At 44.9% G+C, this 17,734-nt stretch overlaps 4 protein-coding genes across 6 annotated transcripts in view; 2 read left to right on the top strand and 2 right to left on the bottom strand.

Moving 5' to 3' along the window:
• The first annotated feature begins 20 nt into the window (after positions 1 to 20).
• On the top strand, positions 21 to 1,734 carry LOC6606368 (protein HEXIM1). 2 transcript variants are annotated; one of them, XM_032723419.1, is made up of 3 exons: positions 21 to 205; positions 334 to 879; positions 944 to 1,734. In XM_032723419.1, exons 1-3 carry the CDS (start codon positions 151 to 153, stop codon positions 1,399 to 1,401), a joined length of 1,059 nt encoding a protein of 352 aa, XP_032579310.1. In that variant the 5' UTR covers positions 21 to 150; the 3' UTR covers positions 1,402 to 1,734. The 2 variants fall into 2 exon arrangements, with proteins under 2 accessions (XP_032579310.1, XP_002031173.1); XM_002031137.2 differs by having other exon boundaries at positions 22 to 172.
• Positions 1,735 to 1,747: 13 nt separating this feature from the next.
• LOC6606367 (cell cycle checkpoint protein RAD17) lies at positions 1,748 to 3,763 on the bottom strand. The gene is made up of 4 exons (XM_002031136.2): positions 3,655 to 3,763; positions 2,923 to 3,599; positions 2,372 to 2,826; positions 1,748 to 2,313 (listed from the first exon to the last, which is right to left on the bottom strand). The coding sequence occupies exons 1-4, from the start codon at positions 3,667 to 3,669 to the stop codon at positions 1,853 to 1,855; spliced, it is 1,608 nt and encodes a 535-aa protein (XP_002031172.1). The 5' UTR covers positions 3,670 to 3,763; the 3' UTR covers positions 1,748 to 1,852.
• A 199-nt stretch (positions 3,764 to 3,962) lies between these two features.
• Positions 3,963 to 5,344, top strand: LOC6606366 (histone H1-gamma, late). The gene is made up of 2 exons (XM_002031135.2): positions 3,963 to 4,787; positions 4,902 to 5,344. The coding sequence occupies exons 1-2, from the start codon at positions 4,095 to 4,097 to the stop codon at positions 5,265 to 5,267; spliced, it is 1,059 nt and encodes a 352-aa protein (XP_002031171.1). The 5' UTR covers positions 3,963 to 4,094; the 3' UTR covers positions 5,268 to 5,344.
• A 132-nt stretch (positions 5,345 to 5,476) lies between these two features.
• LOC6606363 (disintegrin and metalloproteinase domain-containing protein 12) overlaps positions 5,477 to 17,734 on the bottom strand; it is a 33,382-nt gene continuing 21,124 nt past the window's right edge. The window contains exons 2-8 of one of the 2 annotated variants that reach the window (XM_032723412.1): positions 12,848 to 12,948; positions 12,106 to 12,300; positions 11,880 to 12,031; positions 11,003 to 11,345; positions 9,574 to 10,936; positions 8,874 to 9,513; positions 5,477 to 8,164 (exon numbers count right to left, since the gene is read on the bottom strand). In XM_032723412.1, the coding sequence (XP_032579303.1) occupies positions 6,349 to 8,164; positions 8,874 to 9,513; positions 9,574 to 10,936; positions 11,003 to 11,345; positions 11,880 to 12,031; positions 12,106 to 12,300; positions 12,848 to 12,948 (4,610 nt within the window). In that variant the 3' untranslated portion in view covers positions 5,477 to 6,348. The remainder of the gene's footprint in view (positions 8,165 to 8,873; positions 9,514 to 9,573; positions 10,937 to 11,002; positions 11,346 to 11,879; positions 12,032 to 12,105; positions 12,301 to 12,847; positions 12,949 to 17,734) is intronic. The other variant, XM_032723413.1, reaches the window with a different exon arrangement.

Here is a 17,734-nt window from a genome sequence, read left to right as displayed (position 1 = left end):
GGGACTCTGACGTCAGAGGCTGGTTACACTTCAATCGAGTTTTAGTTCGCTTAGAATGAAATTCGCAAGCTTACAAATTGGCAACAAATCTCCAGTTGTTGCTTAAAGTGTTAATTAAGTGCTTAATAAATCAGTAATTGTGTTGGCAACATGGCTGAAGTTGTAAAAAATGGTAAAAATCGGCACTCGGGGAGCGCTGAAAAAGGCAAGCGACAAATGGCGACTGTCTTATTGGATTTTTTTTTTCTTTCCTTTGCCACTGCAGTGTACAGAGTTGCATTTTCGAGTATTTTGGCGGTTCTAATTTGAATTTGGTCGTCTTGCTCTTTCCAGAATGTGGTTCCCAACAACGACCTTTGGATGGTGGCGGAGGAGGTGGTGGTGGAGGGTGCGGCGCGGGAATGCCCAAGAGGAAGCATCGGCGGGGAAAAAAATCCAAGATGCAGCCCAAGAAGACCAAGAACCATTATCCGCAGTGGAAACTCGATATGACAACGGGTGGGGGAACAACGCTGGAGGGGAATCAACGACAGAATAGCAGAACCAAGCTGGTTCGTTCGCGCTCCTTGCTCGTTCCATATAACACGAACCGCTTCCTGATGGAGGAGCACATGTCGGAGCTGCACAAAGATGACTCCGACGACAACTGTTTTGGCTCCCAGACCGAGGACCAGGTGCTCTTCCTTTCCAAGGAGTTCTCCGATGTCTACGAGAGAGCGCGGCTCGAACGTCTGGAGACGATGAGCAAGCAGGAGCTCATCCAGGAGTGCATGCAAATCGAAGATCGGTATTCGAAGGCCCAGAACATATCAAAGGAGTTTGGAGCCAAATTACGAGCGCAGGACGATAAGATTCGCCAGCTGACCAGGGAGAATCAATGTAAGCAAATGTCTTTAATAATTTGAAAAACAGGAAAATTAATAACTTGTGCCCCTTATTTAAGTTCTGCACTCCCACTTTTTGCGCTCTTGTCCCGCGACAGCTGGACCAGCGGCGGCAGCAGCGGCCGCAGCTTCCCCGCCCTCAGCGGTGGCGCCCACACCCAGCTCAGCTTGCGAGCTGCAGGCTAGGCAACAGCCGCCCCAGCAGCCACAACCCACACCCATGGACTCCACCAGCGAGGACAGCGAGAGCGACAGCAGCAGCACCACGTCGAGCACCACGTCCAGTACTTCCTCGAGCAGCAGCGATGGTCACGAAATGGGCGTGGCCGGCCTGAACATAGCCAATGGGCATGCCGAACGGCACGAGAGGAGCCGCACCCGCTCCAGGTCTAGATCACCGATCCTGAATGGTCATGCCAACGAGGAGGAGCGTCAGCGCCTGCTAGACGGAAATCAAATGGACGAGGACGACAACTCCAGCGATGTACCCAGGCCAGGCGATGCAGTTGTCAAATAGAACGGAGTATGTCACTCCGCCGTGTGTAAATAAAAGACTTAATTGTGTTAGAATGTGGCGACAATTGGACAAAATCCTTCTTTAGTATTTAAGTCATCTGTGGACGCCTCAATCGTGAGGAGTTCCTTTCAATCATCAGTTAGCTCATCAAAAAGCATTCATCAGAAAGCATTAGCATTACTTTATTATCTGCAAACGACGCCTCCCAATTGTATTTTTGTTGGTCTGTATGGTGTATAGTTTGGCGGTTGCCTCGAAGTGTTGATTTTAATGGAACTTTGTATAATGAAAAATCGATTTGTAGGTAAATAAAGAGTTAAAAAGTGAATTCGATTAAATAACGCTATTCATTTTCATGCAGTGGGATGCACAGTACATTTAATTTATATCATATTTGGTCCTAGGGACATTTTTTAAAACATTTCTTACTACTTTAAATAGTTTTAATTTACTAAAAGACTTGTTTTGAGTCTGTGCTTTGGCTTGAAGTAGTATCCCCAAGCTTGCCTGCTATTAACTTTACTAATGAGCTGTACTCCGTGGCGTAGAGCGTCCTGGCAATGCCCGCGTAGGCCACACCCACCAGTCTTTGTTCGGCCAAAGTTGCCTGTGGCTGTATATTGATTCGCTTGGGTCCTCGAACAGGCATCCATCCGCTGACAGGGCACGTGTTGGCCATCATAACTCCTCGTATGGCAACGTTTAAGCCCATCACAGACAAATTATCATCTCTATACTCGTTGAGCATGCAATCTGATAGGCCCAAGTCATCTATGGCGGTCACGACATCATCGATTTCCTTAAAATGTGGCAGATAATTGGCATATACAAAGTTTACAAAATTCCTGGGCTCCGTATTAAAGGCTTCGGTTATTTCCTCTGGGCTGTGTAGCATAGTTTTGTCCTCATTAACTGTAGAGATACAAGATTTGGATGAGTATTTTAACAGAGATAATTTCGTGTGACTTACACTTAGGATTTAATACCCTTCCGAGTGCGTGCATCAGAGTAATTGATTCGTCTCTACCAATTGACTTTAAAGTACTTTGCATTTTCTTCTTACGACCTTTTGCGGACACACTGACATTTAGCTGTTTGGTCGGCATACTGGAAACTCCTTTTAAAGAACTCAGATGTAAATTAATTAGCGCATTTCTTATGTCGCCCTGGGCACCTACAACTATTGAGTCAACAACAGCGGTCGAGGGCACCTTGTAAGTAGCTTTATTCTGCTGCATTACGGAACAGAAGGTTTTCATAGACTTTTGCATGATTGTGGATGCAATAGCATTAAAGCTGATGTGCTCGATGCGATGTTTGGCCTTAAGTTGATCTGGAAAAAGGCGGTAGCTGATGTTCAATCCTCGAGATTTGGCATCGGCTACGATGAACACCAAGGGAGATTTGCCATACGCAGTGTACTCTCTGAAATGGAAGGAAATGAGGGTTTACTCAATTATTTTGGATCTTTAACGCGCTTATAGTTGGTGGACAATTCCATAGTCCACCGGTTTTACCTACTCTAGTAACTCCTCAAAGTTCACCTCCTTATCGCTGAGCAGCACGTTGGGAAAGTCCTCGACAAGAAGCAGTCTCTTATTCTGCGAGTCCAGCAAGGATTTGTATCGCGAGGCACGTAGCAGAAAGCTTTTAAAGGCCTCCAAATGGGAGCCCACATAGGAGGCGCCAGTCGTTTGATCACCCAATGCGTTGACCACCTCACAATCAATGGGATTGATCCACTCCTGCAGCTGGTAGCCGAACTCCTTGGCCAGGACTCGCAACGTGGCGGTTTTGCCAGCACCAGTGGGCCCGGTAAGTAGACACATTTGAGCCGGGAACTTTTTGCGCACCGCTTCGCAGTGACGCAGCCAATCGCGTAGTTCTCCGACCTTCTTGGGATGCACCGCCAAATCGTCGCTGGTGGCTGGCTCAAAGCTTTCCATCCAGTTTTCTTTGACTTCTGGCGGTGGCCCAGTGATGTCCGCATCCTGATCATCATCCATGGCAGTAAGATCCACTGATTCCACGTCCGGTATCTGTACTGGCTTCGTATTTATGCTTGGAGTTCTCGACCTCGGAACTCTGGAGCTGCTCACATTGCTTGCACTTCTTGTGCGCTTCTCAGGCGTGGATTCCGAGGGAGCAGGACTGGTGGTCAAGTTCATCTCGCTGAAGGCACATCTTACCCAGGTTTTCTAAGCATTAGATCCTTATTATTCAGTTTTAAAACATAAATTTCAAATTGTTTACCTTTCGTGCGCTCATTTTTAGAATTAATTTCTCTTCTTCTTTGACAGTGTTACCAGATGGAATAATTCAACAAATAATCGATAAGTTTCATAAAAGATCGCGTTATTTAAACTGAACTATTGCTATTGTATTACTTAATATCTTATTTTAATATATAAGATATATATTTATTGTTTTGTTTATAAAATTTGTGGTCAAAAACGCTTCAAATATTTAAATGATGTATACTTATCTGAATAATGAACGGTACTTACAAAATCGACTTAAAAAGCTTTCCGATATAACTTTTGGTCCCGTTTTTGTGGCCTTAACAGTCATTGCAATTTATCATTGTTACTGCGTGTTTGTTTCGATTACCGTTTTGTTAACCTTTTTTCGTGTCTTAAAAGTTATTGAGTTTTATTTCTAATTTATGTTCAATATCATTTCCAATTAATAACATGAAACTAAAGCCGGTTGATCGAAATGATGGCTCGGAAGATGAGAGCGAGGAGGAAATGCCAAATGAACATTCCGAATCCGAAGACTCCAATATGGGCGAGGAAGAGGAGCTACCGGAGCAAGATGAGGAGGAGATGGAGGAGGAGGAGGAGGATCAGCAGGACGGTGACGAGGCCGAGACAGATAAGCTCGGAGCTGATCGCAATCTCTATCCCACTCCGCCGCCTGATGATGGGTCGAAAATGGTGCCCCCCGATTCTGACAACCCCAAATCGATGGCCTCAAAACGAAAGGGTACGCTCATATCCTTAGCTCTTATGGCCATCGGAAAGTTGGCGAGCCGATCGGGCTCATCGGTTCAGGCCATAATGACATACCTAAAGGACAATGGTCAGGAGTGGAAGGATCCGAAGAACACCGCCCGCCTCATCCATCGAGCTCTAAAATTGGCCGAAGCCAACGGCGAAGTGGTGATGGTCAAGCGATCCTTTAAACTCACCGATAAGCAGAAGAGCTCCTCCAAGGCTGTGGAGAAAATGAAGGCAAAGAAACAGAAGGAGAAGGAAAAGAAAGCCAAAGTCGAGAAAGTTCTAAAGGAGAAGGCTGAGAAGAAAGAGGCCAAGGCGAAGATGAAGGAAAAGAAGACTGCTAAGGAAAAATCCAGTAAACCAACGGAGCGGAAAACAAAGCAAGTACGTGGTTTATTCTAATCTAGAATCTATTTAAAGTAAATTCAATAGATTTTATAAGAATTAACTTCCTTGATTTATCATATAAATGGTAGTAAAACCAATATTTACATACAGGCTGGAAAAAAGAAGAAGCCCGAGGATGGATCCAAAAATAATCCGCCAGCATCCAAGGCAGCTTCATCCGCTGCCGCGCAGGCCATGCTGGAAACTTCACTGACAGCGACTCCTGAAGCGGAAAAGAAACCGGCCAGAACCAAAGCCAAGATAAAAGAGGATGCATCCGAGGTGGGAAAGACTAAAAAGCCGCGAAAGTCCATTGGAACTCTGGCTCAGCCCAAGGCAGCCAGGCCGAAAGTCAAGGCGGTCAAGAAACTGGTGGCTGGAAAGGGAGCGTCCACACCGGATCTTTCCACAATGGAGGCCCAGGCCACGTCCACTCCTCAAGGAGCTACCAAGGCGAAGCGCAAGCGCAAAGTCTAGTTATAATTTATATGTTTTTTCAGTACATGTGAAACTTTGTTTAAATAAAATTGATAATATTTTAGTTCCTAGCAATATTTTAATTGACTTTTCTTTTAAAGTTTAGGAAATGAACTGATAATTAAATTAAATTATTTAATTTTGAAACTTCGGTTATCCCCTTCTCCTTCTAGTGGTGTTCAACCTTCAGCAATAAACACATTTTCTCATTTCAATTGAGTTAAACATATATTTTAACATAACTTCGGTTCTATACACATTTGATATTGTTCTTACATATGGGGTGTAACATATTCCTTGCAACATTGAGACAATTTAAATTGATTTCGCTACTGAATGGCTCTTTTAATTACGTTTTCAATATACCCCAGCTATACAACACTTTTTACTTTAATTAATTCGAGGCGGCGCATTTGTTGTGACAATTTAACTTCTTTGGTTTTTATTTACAAAAGCATATTGTATATAAACATACTTGTACATAAATACAGGGGATTACCGTAGAGTATAGTATAGATACAGATACGCAGCTATCGTTAGGTGCTAAAATAAAACTTCACATGCAGCGCTTAAACATTAACCATTGAGATACATACATACTTAGCACATGAGTTAAGCAACGCCTTACGTCTAACTAGTGGGGCATTGGTAAAGGAATGAATATCAAAGACGACGCAGTCGTAGTCATAGTCAGTGCCAGATGAAATTAAATCGTAACTTAACTAAAACTTAAGTCAATTCCACGCAGAGTGGCGATTTAGACAGACCAAGAGCATAGCCAAGAATCACAAAACGGCGAAGAATACTACTTTCACACACAGGCATGTTTTTGAAAACTTTAAGAAATTCACTGTACGGATGCCTTGAATAAAATGGGGGTCACTAGGTGGTACGATAATGTTTAAGAACTTTGCTTTGCTATAACATGTCTAAACTATCAATGAACTATAATTACACTTTTAAAACTTCGTAAGGATGATCAGTTCATATGGATCAACCTACACCCTATCATCCTTCCCTTTTCAAATACATATTTCATGCTATGCTCATGGTCAAGCCCGATATCTTAGTGTTCCTAAGTCTACTTGCTCTGCTCGAATCGCTGTGCCAGCGATGCAATGCTGGACTTATTCGCCACCGCCAATGTCGCAGCCTTTACAGTGGGTGGCGTGGGCGCTGCTCCGCCATTCGCCCGCTTTCCCAGTACTCCTCCCGCTCCACCGCCGCTAAAGGATGGCTTTGCTGACAGCGGTTTGGGCTTTTGAATGGTGGCCGAGGGCGCTGTGGCCGACGCTCCAGCCGTTCCATTGGGCAGTGTTTTCGTTGTGCTCTTCATAAAGGATTTGGGACGGGCGGAATTGGCTACTCCGCTTATGCTGCCGCTGCTGCTCCGTTTGGCCAGCTGGACTACTGGCGCTGGCTGCGACTGACCGCCGTTTCCCCCGGCCGCCGCCGGCTTAAAGCTGGACATGCTGGGCTGGGCCTGCGCCTGTGATTTGTCCGCCACAGTGGGCTTAACCCGAGCCACGGGCGCATTGGCTGGCGGCGGGCGGTGATATGTGCTTGCAGATGCATTAGCTGCCTTTTCCTCCAGCACACTGCTCGCTGGCTTCGGTGGAGCAGGACGCTGTGGATTTTTTGGGGGATCTGCGGGTGGTGGTTGAGTTGCTGATGCTGCTGCAGCAACGGGCTTTCCTGAGTATATGGAATCCCCGTTGATCTTTTCTAGTTCATTCACTATTTCATTCAGCAATCCCATATCGCTGCCATTACTCGCCCTGTTGGCCACCAAATCGCTCCGCTTGAGGGTCTGTGCCGCTGGCGGAATCTCATCAATTACGGAGTAAATGTCGTCGTTCGAGGCTCGCACTTCATTCTCCACAAATTCGCAATCGTCATAGGTATTCTCCACAGATCTCTGGGCAGTGGAAACCGGCCTCTGATAGCCCGATGAACTGATGGAGTTTGTTTTCTTGACCACCACAGGTGGTGGCCTTGGAGGTGGCGACTTGGGTCTTGAGGCGCCATTGCTATTCACCTGTCCACTCTTCGGGCGTGGCAGTCCCGGTGGAGAGCGCATGGATCCAAAACTCTGTAAAGGAGTCTTTTTGGTGGGCGAACGCATGGATTGTGCGCGTTTTACCAGATTCTGGGTTTCCTCTTCGCGGGGAGTGGTCTCCGAATCGGAATTGGATGATTCGGCTTGGGGAGCAGCGGGCACAGGCATAGGGGCGGAAATTTCCAGGGTTCGCAGCCGCTCCCGATCGATGTAGGTCTTCTCTTTTAGTGGTGGTTTCTCCTCCTTCTTCAGAAACGAAGCAAATCGACGTATGGTACCATCTCGTTTAACATTTAGCTTGGGATCAGCGTGTAGAGGAACTGGAGGAGCAGATCGACTGGGCGAGAGATCTTCTGTGCTGTCCTTGAGTGGCACCATGGTTAATGTACTAGAATCCAGTTTGGGTGGTGAGATAATGGGACGTGCCGTTGAGCCGGGATTGGGTGGTGGCAAAGCAGGCGCTGGCCTCACCCAAGTGGCTTCTGGTTTCGGGGATGGCGGATGAATGGGAGCCGTTCCCGGCTTTACTACTGGCGGTGGTGGGGCCATCCGCTGCGGTCCATCCTGCTGCACAGTGGGCTGCACAAAGGCCACATTCGGTCCGCTGTAGTTGCTTGCTGGTGAAGATGCATCGTTCAGTGGTCGCAGAGTGAAGCCATCGAATTTGCCAAATAGTCCAGCTGACGGTGTGGAGTCGCTTGGTGATTTTAATAGTGCCGAATCCATATCATCCGTACTGCTAGGCGTGGATTTTAACAAACCATTGCTTGGCGGTGGACCTGTGCCATTTTGATTGGTTCGCGTTGTGATGGGTTTGCTTCCACCAGAGGATTTTAAGCTGCAAGGATAATCAAGTATAGGGATTAATATGATGACATAAAGTTCAGCGATCAAAGCATTTTAAGTTCAGTTGTGTAACATACCAAATCAAAAACGTGCATTAACCAAACACCAGTGCTAGAGTTACTAAAACATAGCTTGAAGGAAAGTAGACATACAAACAGCAAGGCAAACATTAAACCAACACCAAAAGTTAAAGCGTCACATTTATTGTAAAACATACAAAATTAGGAAAAGTAAAACTAGGAACAAATTCAAATTATGCACTATGTTAGTGGGGATTGTGGGAATTGGTTATGTGGCATTAACACAAAAGTTCGAACGGGCACCGTGTTTAAATGAAAAGAGTTGTCTCCGGTTTTCCGAATTATCAATATTCAATTGCAGATTTTAAAAAATTCTTAAATATTTTCTCTAAATCACTTATATACTATTTTTGTGTTCGCTTTTTTCTCAATCTAGGATTGAGGATTTCTTAATATAACGACTATATTCAGATATGAGAAAACTAATACAAAAAGAACCCTATCCTAATAATTCTTGATCTACAACACTGAACCCATTCGATTTCCGAGCTCAATATAAATTCTTAAAAATTCTGCAATGATATTGAAATGCCATGGGCCAAGCGCAAAGTCATGCTGTATTTCTGTGGCAGTGCAAGCGTATTTCACTGTAGTTAATTTGTGGTTTAGTATTTGGCGCACCTCGCGGGGTCGCTCTGTATGAACTGGGCACCCTCGGTGAGTGCCAGTGGGTTTGTGGTGGCATTCAGCCGCGGAGCCGTGATATCCAGCTTGCGTCTCAGTGTGCTGTTGTTCGTGTTGCTTTTGTCATTCTGGTTAAGTGACTCAGTGTTGTTGTTATTGGAGGTTGAGTGCGTGGAGGGCAGTAGAGTTAGAGGTTTCAAGGTGGCCGGCTTTGGTCGCACCTCTTGGGTGCTATGGCTTTTTGGCACAGAGGGCGGCGGAATGTTTAACTGATGCACTACATCTGGATTGGACTTGCGGCGCGGCAGAATGGAGTGTATGTTAGTAATGGTGGCCGGAGCCGTGTTAGTTACAACACCAGAAAGCTGGCGATTGGTGTGCAGTGGTAGTGGAGGTGGTGCAGTGCGTGCAGGGGTCTGTTTAGGTGCTAGTGTGGTGGAGATGCTGCTGTCGGGACTGGTGGTGTCCTTTTTCGAGCCGGTGCTGAAGGAGGAGGTCGATACATACATATTGTCTGCCAGTTTTCCACGCGTCAGCATGCCGTTCTTGTAGCAGTGATAGAGGAACCAAAAGAGAGCCACAACGGGCAACACAAAGAAGAAGAGCACGTAAAGGAATCGCTTGAAGCCCACGGAACCTGCAAATAAAAAGGAAAACATATAAAATCCGCGGACTCCAGGACTATTTTCGAACATACCATTTGGATCTGTGGCTGGTCCACTGTCCGGGGAACCTCCAGATCCTGCCTTCGAGCACGATTCCCCGCCGAATCCTACATCGCAGTGGCAGTGGCCTCGACTGTTGCAGATGCCATTGCCATTGCAATCCTCCGGACACGGCTTTCCCATGCCCGTCTGCCGAACCGTGGCCACCGGCAGGCAACGCTGATCCACACACATCTTATCCACGCCGCATTTGGCTCCATTTGGCGTAAGGCCGGGATCCGTGGTCTGCAAACCCAGATCCACCAAGGCAGTGCGACAAGCGACAATCTTGCGATCGTGACTTATATAGGAATGGGACAACACAGCCGCCGATTCCATGCCGAATTCGAGTCGTTCGTTTAAGTGGATGCAGTGGAGCATTCCGCAATTGACATGCTGCTCTTCGCAGCTCAAAAAAGTCTTGTTCAGTCTATTGTAGCCGCAATTTCCTAACCGAGTGCCCTCTGTGTTCTTGTTGTAGCAATGCTCCGAGTTATCACCCGTGGGTCCCCACAATATTCGACACTGATTGGAGTGAGATCGACATGTGCCGTGGAAGCAGTAGGCTTGACCGCCGTCGCAGGGTTCCGTGTCCCGCCGGAAGACATCCGTCGGACAGTACTCAGACTCCCCGGTGCAGTACTCCGGTAAATCGCACTCGTTTTCAGCCTCTCGACAGGAACTGCCCGCTAATTTGGGTCGACATGTGGTCAGATCACAGCATTCTCCGGTAGCACAGGTGGCATTTTTTGAGTGCAACATGCAGGTGTGGGCATTGCAACAGGCATTTTCACAGTGCTCCGGTAATCCGCAATCGCACTGTTCTCCAGGCTCAACGAAACCATTGCCGCAAGTTGGTGATTGGAACAACCTTTCCGGCTTGTTTCTCAGGCAGTAGTTCATTCCGCGCGAGAAGGCTATCGTGAGCTGATCAATGCTGCAGCTGCTCCAGTTAACTGGAATAAACGAGGTACTCGAGGCAGCCATCACACACTTCTCATCCCGACAATGACAGTGCGATGTATCGTGCTCCATCCCAAAGTTGTGCCCCATCTCGTGGGCCATCGTGGTGGCCACCATTGCCGGGTTAGGACTGTGCTGCATGCTCACTCCGCCGGAGTACTCGTACGTGCAGATGGGACCCTTCAGTGCCTTGCCCACCACACCGCCGACGAAGTTCTCCTTGGTCAGCAGCTGGGCATTATCGTTGGGATGCTCCAGCACCAGTTTGGTGCTTCGGTAGTTCAAAAAATTTTGCAGTGTCACGTCGCCGTCACTGGAGAACTCGATTTCGTTGCTCTCGTTCCAGATCACCACGCCCACCAGCGCCACAAATATATTCAAGGGGACGTAGAGCTAACAGTGGGTAAAAGCAATAGATTAGATTTACTATTTCATAAACGTAGCTCCATTATCACTTACCGCATTGATTATATTGGCAATGCCCTTGCAATACTGGTGCACCTTCTTGGTATTCTCTTGGAAATTTTTGTACACCTTATTGTCCACAACGATGACCAGCTCCACGTAGCTGGAGTATTTGTTGGCATTGTAAGGCCCCCGGATCAATTGACTGCTATCGTCCGCCTGACGTCGCTTCCGGAGCAGGGTCCCCGAGAATTCTCCGCCATCGAGGCGGAGTGGCAGTGAAGGAATCCCTCCTCCAAGTCCGTTATCCTCTTCAGCCTTTTCGTAGTCGTGACTGTGGTCGTCCCTGTGGTTATCATAGCCACAGGTGGCGTTCGTCGGATGCATGTCTGTCTGCCTGCGGAGACAAATAGAAGGTAATTTGATATTTCCGTGGCCAACAAAAGAAATTAATAACGGAAGCGCCGGTGGCGCATAAACATAATGAATGAGTAGGTCGGTTATGGTTGAGAATTTCGCCCCGGTTAGGGAATTGGGTAAATATACCCGAAAAGGCAAATATTTGTGGCCCACAAATAGGTAAACATTTGGCCAGTAAACTTCAAAATACACATCCACAACTGACCCAACATTTATGACAACCAAGTTAAACATATTTCGCTAGGGTCGATGGGGGCATAAACTCCCGATAAGATAAGCGCCGTTTAGAAAGGAGAATATTGGCTTGATCGGTATCGTGGACTGGGAAAGAGGCACCAATAACTTCAAATAGGTCGTTATCATAATGCCAACTCATCGAGGGTTCTATATATGTAGATTTATAAATAGATACTAGTTTACTCGGTCAAATTAAATGATAAATCTAGAAATTGTTTAAAAACGATTGATAACTTAGCTCTTTTAATAAATGGGGCAAAAAAGCACAACTCACCTCAGCAGATAGTGGTCATCCTGTAGTCGCCCCCTGCCGTCGACATGGGGATGGATGAAGTACGTCTCCCTGCCATCGATTACGATGCCATCCAGAGCACCATCACAGGTGGAGAGCGCTACCACAGATTCTGGTTTACTACGAATGTGTCCCTGTGTTGGGTAAAGACAATAAGATAGTCGCAAATAAAATAAAAACTAAAGGCAGGAATTGGATGGTCACATACCTGATAATGGCATAAATCAACCTCAGTCTTGGTAAAGGTGGTAACCACATGGCCAGGAGTGGCTCCTCTGCTGGCATTTTGGTAACGCAGGAAGTGGGAGTCCGGCAGGAGGAGATCGTTGCGCTGCAGGTCGACGACGACCCGCTTGCCCTCGTGGGTGTAACTCAGGCTAATCTGCGGCGTGTGAAGGCCGTCCTGGAAATCAGCAGAGGAGCAGGGTGATAGCGTTAACAATATTAAGCCATTTGGCCGGCCATCCGCATTTATTTCATTTTTGCATGCAAATTGTGGGCGTGACATTGTGCCGAGGTGCGAATGTGCTATGTCCTGTGCGCCGCAGGGGTCAACTGAAATTCCAACCTACCACCATTGGCCCCGACCACTCTCGTTGAAACTAATTAAAACGGGTTTGGCTGTTTTCCATCGCACCCAGCAAACTCCAAACATTTTTAACCCCAAGCATGCAATGAATTTCGCGCAAAAGTTGTCCGTTACTAAAGGGCTGTATTTACGGATTAACTCTGATTAACTCCCGTTGGTAAATTCACAACGTTAAAATATCTCACGGCAAAACACAAAAAGTTAAAAGTTTACTAACTTTAAAGAGTTTTAAGATGTACATAAATGAGGAAAATTTAAGAGAAACAGTTCTGTTAATCTAGGTAGGTCAGTTCAAGTTGTAAGTAATTGGTATTGAAATTTGCATCTGGTGCATAATTTACCAGTGTCCTTGGCTACTTACGGTGGCATCCAGAGTGGTTAGCAGGCTGCGCTTAGTGCGTCCATGTTCCACCTGCGGTCGTATCACAGTGTAAGTTGAGAACTCGTCGAGGACGGGGTGTACTGCAATTGAGATGGAAGGGGAAAACATTCATTAGGGTGATGTAAATGCTGTTAATTACAAAATACTTGGGCCGCACCCTAAGATCCCCTCCATTCCCGCATTTTCAAGGTGAACAATGCTTTTCTGCGGCAGAATGTGGTGTATCTAATAGGCTTAAAGTCAACGCCGCCGGGCATCCAAAACACTGACAACTTGAGCCCGAAATTAAGGCGAAGCGAATGCGCTGCTCTGATAATCATTTAACATGTTGCCGGGCATGTTGAGATACTCTGATAAGACGACGACGACTACGGCGACTAGCATCAGTCATCTTTCTCTTGGGCCTTTATTTCTTTCAGGCCAGGGGCAGTGCTAAAATTAGCAAGTTCATAAATAATACTATATAGATACGGGCCAGACTTTTGGACAAGCACAGCACAAGCACGTCTAATTAATGCAAGCCGCCAGACATCGCAGATGTCTGACAACCCTGCTATGTATCTCACAGATACACTTGTGCTTAGCAATTGCATGCAGGGCGATACACAGTCGAGGTCAGCATTATAGCATATCCTGTGACTATCACATAAAGATCAAGAATTGATTCTGACTGACATCAAAGCTAACTGAAATCTAAGCGCAAACAAACAACTTGCGAATTGTTAAACTCTTCTAATCTTTAATGCGAGAAAGTTTGGTGCATCTAAAAACGAAACTTCCAAGTCTTTACATCGAAGAACTTTTAATTAGCAGTACTATAGTTTTCCCCATCATGGTGTACAACTTTGTACAAGTTGAAAATTGGACACGCAGACCCCATAAGCGAAATCACTCGAGTCCTGAGGCCAACACGACAAAACAATAAACCGAGCAGACCAAGTTACCCCAGTTCTTTCTCCCCCAGAAGAACTCTTCCAATTTTTCAGCTGCTGCAAAGTCACTTCGCCCCTTTTCCCCTTTTTCGTGCTCAAAACTCACTTTCCAGCGCCAAATGTCACACGCGTCAGACGTTTTTGTTTTACACGACGCAACGCGTCACAAAATTCTGAAAGTACCCACAGGGAAAAAAAACCGAGATTTCGCTGTTTTTATTTTTACCACGTCCGACGTTTAACGCAAAATCATGAAGAGGCCGCCAAGTTGTTCAGAGTGTGTTATAAATATAAATACATTATTTTTGCAGATTGTTTACGACCTGTATAGTTGAAGGAAAAAGTTTTCCTTTTTCGTATATTTTTTATTGGCAAAAATCAGCGGGGGTCAAAAAAGGAAGAACTTAAGAATGAATGCATTTAAGATAGAAGGAAAAGACTAAATTTGTGACAGTATTCTTCTGAATAAGTAACCAACAAGATATTGGTTTTAACCCATTTATCCTGTGACCATTTAGAACAGATTATAAATAACAAAATGATAGGGGGCCTTTTATGGAGGCAGAAGTTATGGGGTGAAAGCTTCCGAAAAGCGTAAAATTCATAGACATTAAGGTTCACCATTCTAAATATAGGTGATTGATGGATCACACGCGTTAGCATTTAAAACAATGTGGAATGAAGTATTTTTCCTCCAATAAACCGATTAAATATAATTTCAGATTTGCCATTCATTAGGCACAAGACAAATGCGAATTGCATAAGTCTATCAAAGGTCAAAGTCTATAATCCAGATATTTTACGTGCAAATCGAAAACGAAATTGATTTCGTAGAAAAGCTGAATGTGTGGAATTTAATTTCTTGGGGTGTGACCGGCAAATGGGTGGGTGCTGAGCCTACCACTTAATGGGTGAGACATCATAAAACAGAACTAATGACTGACAGACTAATGAAAACTCCCTTCGACCCAAATGTATCCCTTCTTCAGGCATCCCGCTAGATGTATCACCATATGGAAACGGGGGAGCTTGGCGGTATTTCTGGCTTATTGTTTACGGAAAACAATTAACCCGAAGTAAACTTGAGTGATTGATTGGCTCAAATGACTAATGAGTAGTTGGGCCAGGCCCCCTACTTCTATGCATCAATAAGTTTTTCCGGCTCATGTGGGTTAACTGCCTTTGCCTTTTTCGGCGTAACTTTTCTTCGAACTGTAAAAGTATCTACAAGTGGGTGTCGACTTTCTCAGCTGATAAGCAGCTGCCAAAAAAGAATGCGATAAGGATGCACAAGCATGCATGTCTGTTGGCAATCCGAGAATTTAGGGCAAGCCATCGACTTGGCACCAGATTGTTGGCCGAATGGCGCCAGGAGGCGCCTCAAGGACTCGCGTCCTGCAGCACTCCGTCGAGAGGAAACTCATTAAAACTAGAACACAACAGAAGCACCCACGCATAGATAGCTCTCGGAGAAATACTTGGAAAAATATATGCTACTGTTTTGACTCAACTTTAAATCCATTTGTGTAAACATCATATAGAATCTATAGAAATAGATTTTATATATCTTACTTATAAATCCAATGTTTTTATTTGCGATTTAACTAACATATGATGTATTTTTTCCCAGTGCACAACTGGTAAATTATCACACACTGCAAGCAAGTCAAGTCACAGTCTTGAGCCCGAGGCAAACATATGGCATAAGGGTTCCTAAGCGAGGGTAAACCAGGCCGTTCATCCGTCAATCATCGCACGGGTCATGAATCGAGTGATGATGGATTCCGCCGGCTAAAATAAGGAACAAATTACAACCCGATGCTGATGCTTCCCTTTCCTTCTTTTTTTTTGACGAACTGATGTCGTCGCGTACTTTGATGTTCCATATATGTACATATGCCGCGATGGATGATGAGGTTGCTGGGTAAGGATGTTTTGGAATTGTCGGCCAGAAAGTGTGTTTTTGTTTGGACTGTTTGGTGTTTTGAATCTCTCACTGAGGGGGGGAAGTGCAGAGAAAGCCCGCAGGCTTGAAACTGATTTGGAATTGGGCTCACATATTTAGTTTTATATCTTCGCTGCATTTGTCACTTGTCAACCCCCAAGGGGGAAAATAGCAGCCAAAGGAGGGGTTAATAAATAAATATGTGTCCGTCCTAACTCTCAATCTCCTCTCCCTCTCCCAACTCCATATAACAATCAACGGAGGCTACAAAAAATAAATTTATTAATAACTGCTGGCGTGCCATAAAAAATATGAAATGAATCCAGTGGATAAAGCATTTAGCATTTACAGTGAACTTCACATTGAATTTCGATTTGAATGGTAGGAACGAAAACCATTTCCATTTCGAACCATTTGAATGATGAAAAATGTGAAACCTTCTCAAGTGGCCGTTGGCCCATTGCATTCTTCAATTATAGCCCGAGGCATTTAAATATTTTAAATTATGACTGCCGGCGGCTCGAGTAGATATGCCAAACTCAATTTGGGTAAAGTTCCCTGGGATGCCATCGTAAAACTTCCAACACTTTTAGCTGGGGGCCCCCAAAAAAGAACCAAATATTAATAGAATCTCGCTGCCATAAACAGATTAGTGCAGCCCACATTAGTGGGGCGTGGCCAATTTGGGCGGGGATTTCCACTTCGGCGAAGGCAAAGAGGCATTTCTCCTACCAACTCAAAAATCGAACCGAATCGAATGTGTGGCTAATTGATAAACAAGGCGAGGAGACGATGACGTCGACTGGGGATTCGGATTTGGGGACTTGGCTTCGATTTTTGGGCTGTGAACTGCAGTCGAATACAAATTCAAAATGCATACGAACGTTTTTCACTCTTTCCCCCCTCAAAAAATAAAAAAGAAATGCGTTTACTGCCCCGCCTCAAGAGTAATTGAATAATAAAAGAAAATGCAATTGTTTTTGGGCGCACAAACGAAATTAAATGTTGAAGAAATTCAAAACAAACTCCCCGACAAACAACAACAAATTCAATTGTAGGCAAAACGACACGCACACAAACACACTCATCACAATTTAATTAAATTGTTTGGCTCCTAAAAGAGGGGTTCTAAATTGAAAAAAAAAACATTTAGCGTGCTTAAAGAAAACTTTTAAAAACGGAAATTTAAATTATTCATGTGGATTTTATTGACATGTTTATGAGTTTGGGAACTATAAAGCATTTCTTTTATATCTTTGATGTACAAATCAGAGGAAGAAGCGATTTAAATGGCATAAAAACGCAATGATTATAAATAAAACAGATGGGAGCAGTAAAATTGGTAAATCCCTTAAAGAAACTATCGATAGCGATCTTAAAAAGGAAACCTAATGTTGGATTCACTTCAACTCTTCTTCTATCATATCCAATTTCCGTATCCTTTGATTTCTTTCTTCTTTTTCTTTCTTGAACAGAAAATTTGCGCACTAGTGGGTATATCTTGTGCTTAAAATCTTAACGAGACAATTAAGCCATCAGCCACCTACTGAGCAGCACTTTATGAGTCCGAAACATCGTTTATCTACCCATCTACCAAATGGGCCAAATCCGAAAGCAAATCACTTCTCTCTCATTCTCTCATCAGCTGAAAACGGTAGCCCGCAAAACGCCTTTCACCTCCATTTTCACCTGACTAAAGGCCGCAAAATTCTGTGCCCAGCCAGCAAATGCAACAAGCCACGCAATCTGAAAGCCAAACACGAACATCGCCTGAATCTGGGTTAAACGCAAAAAATGCGCATGCGCAACACTGAAAGCTACGAAATCGGAGATAAGCATCGGTGATTCAGTGTTGCATATGGATATACTTACACCTCTTCGGTGTCACCACCATCATTTTGAAATGAGCAAGGATCCGTGTAGGTTCTACTTTGTATCATTTCAATTGCTTTAGTTATTTCTTGACATTCTAATCGTATTTGCATTTTA

The sequence above is a fragment of the Drosophila sechellia genome, chromosome 3R, assembly GCF_004382195.2.
Source record: "Drosophila sechellia strain sech25 chromosome 3R, ASM438219v1, whole genome shotgun sequence".
Lineage (NCBI taxonomy): Eukaryota > Metazoa > Arthropoda > Insecta > Diptera > Drosophilidae > Drosophila > Drosophila sechellia.
The sequence above is the reverse complement of the archived record's forward strand: the minus strand, read 5'-3'. Positions and strand labels throughout refer to the sequence as shown.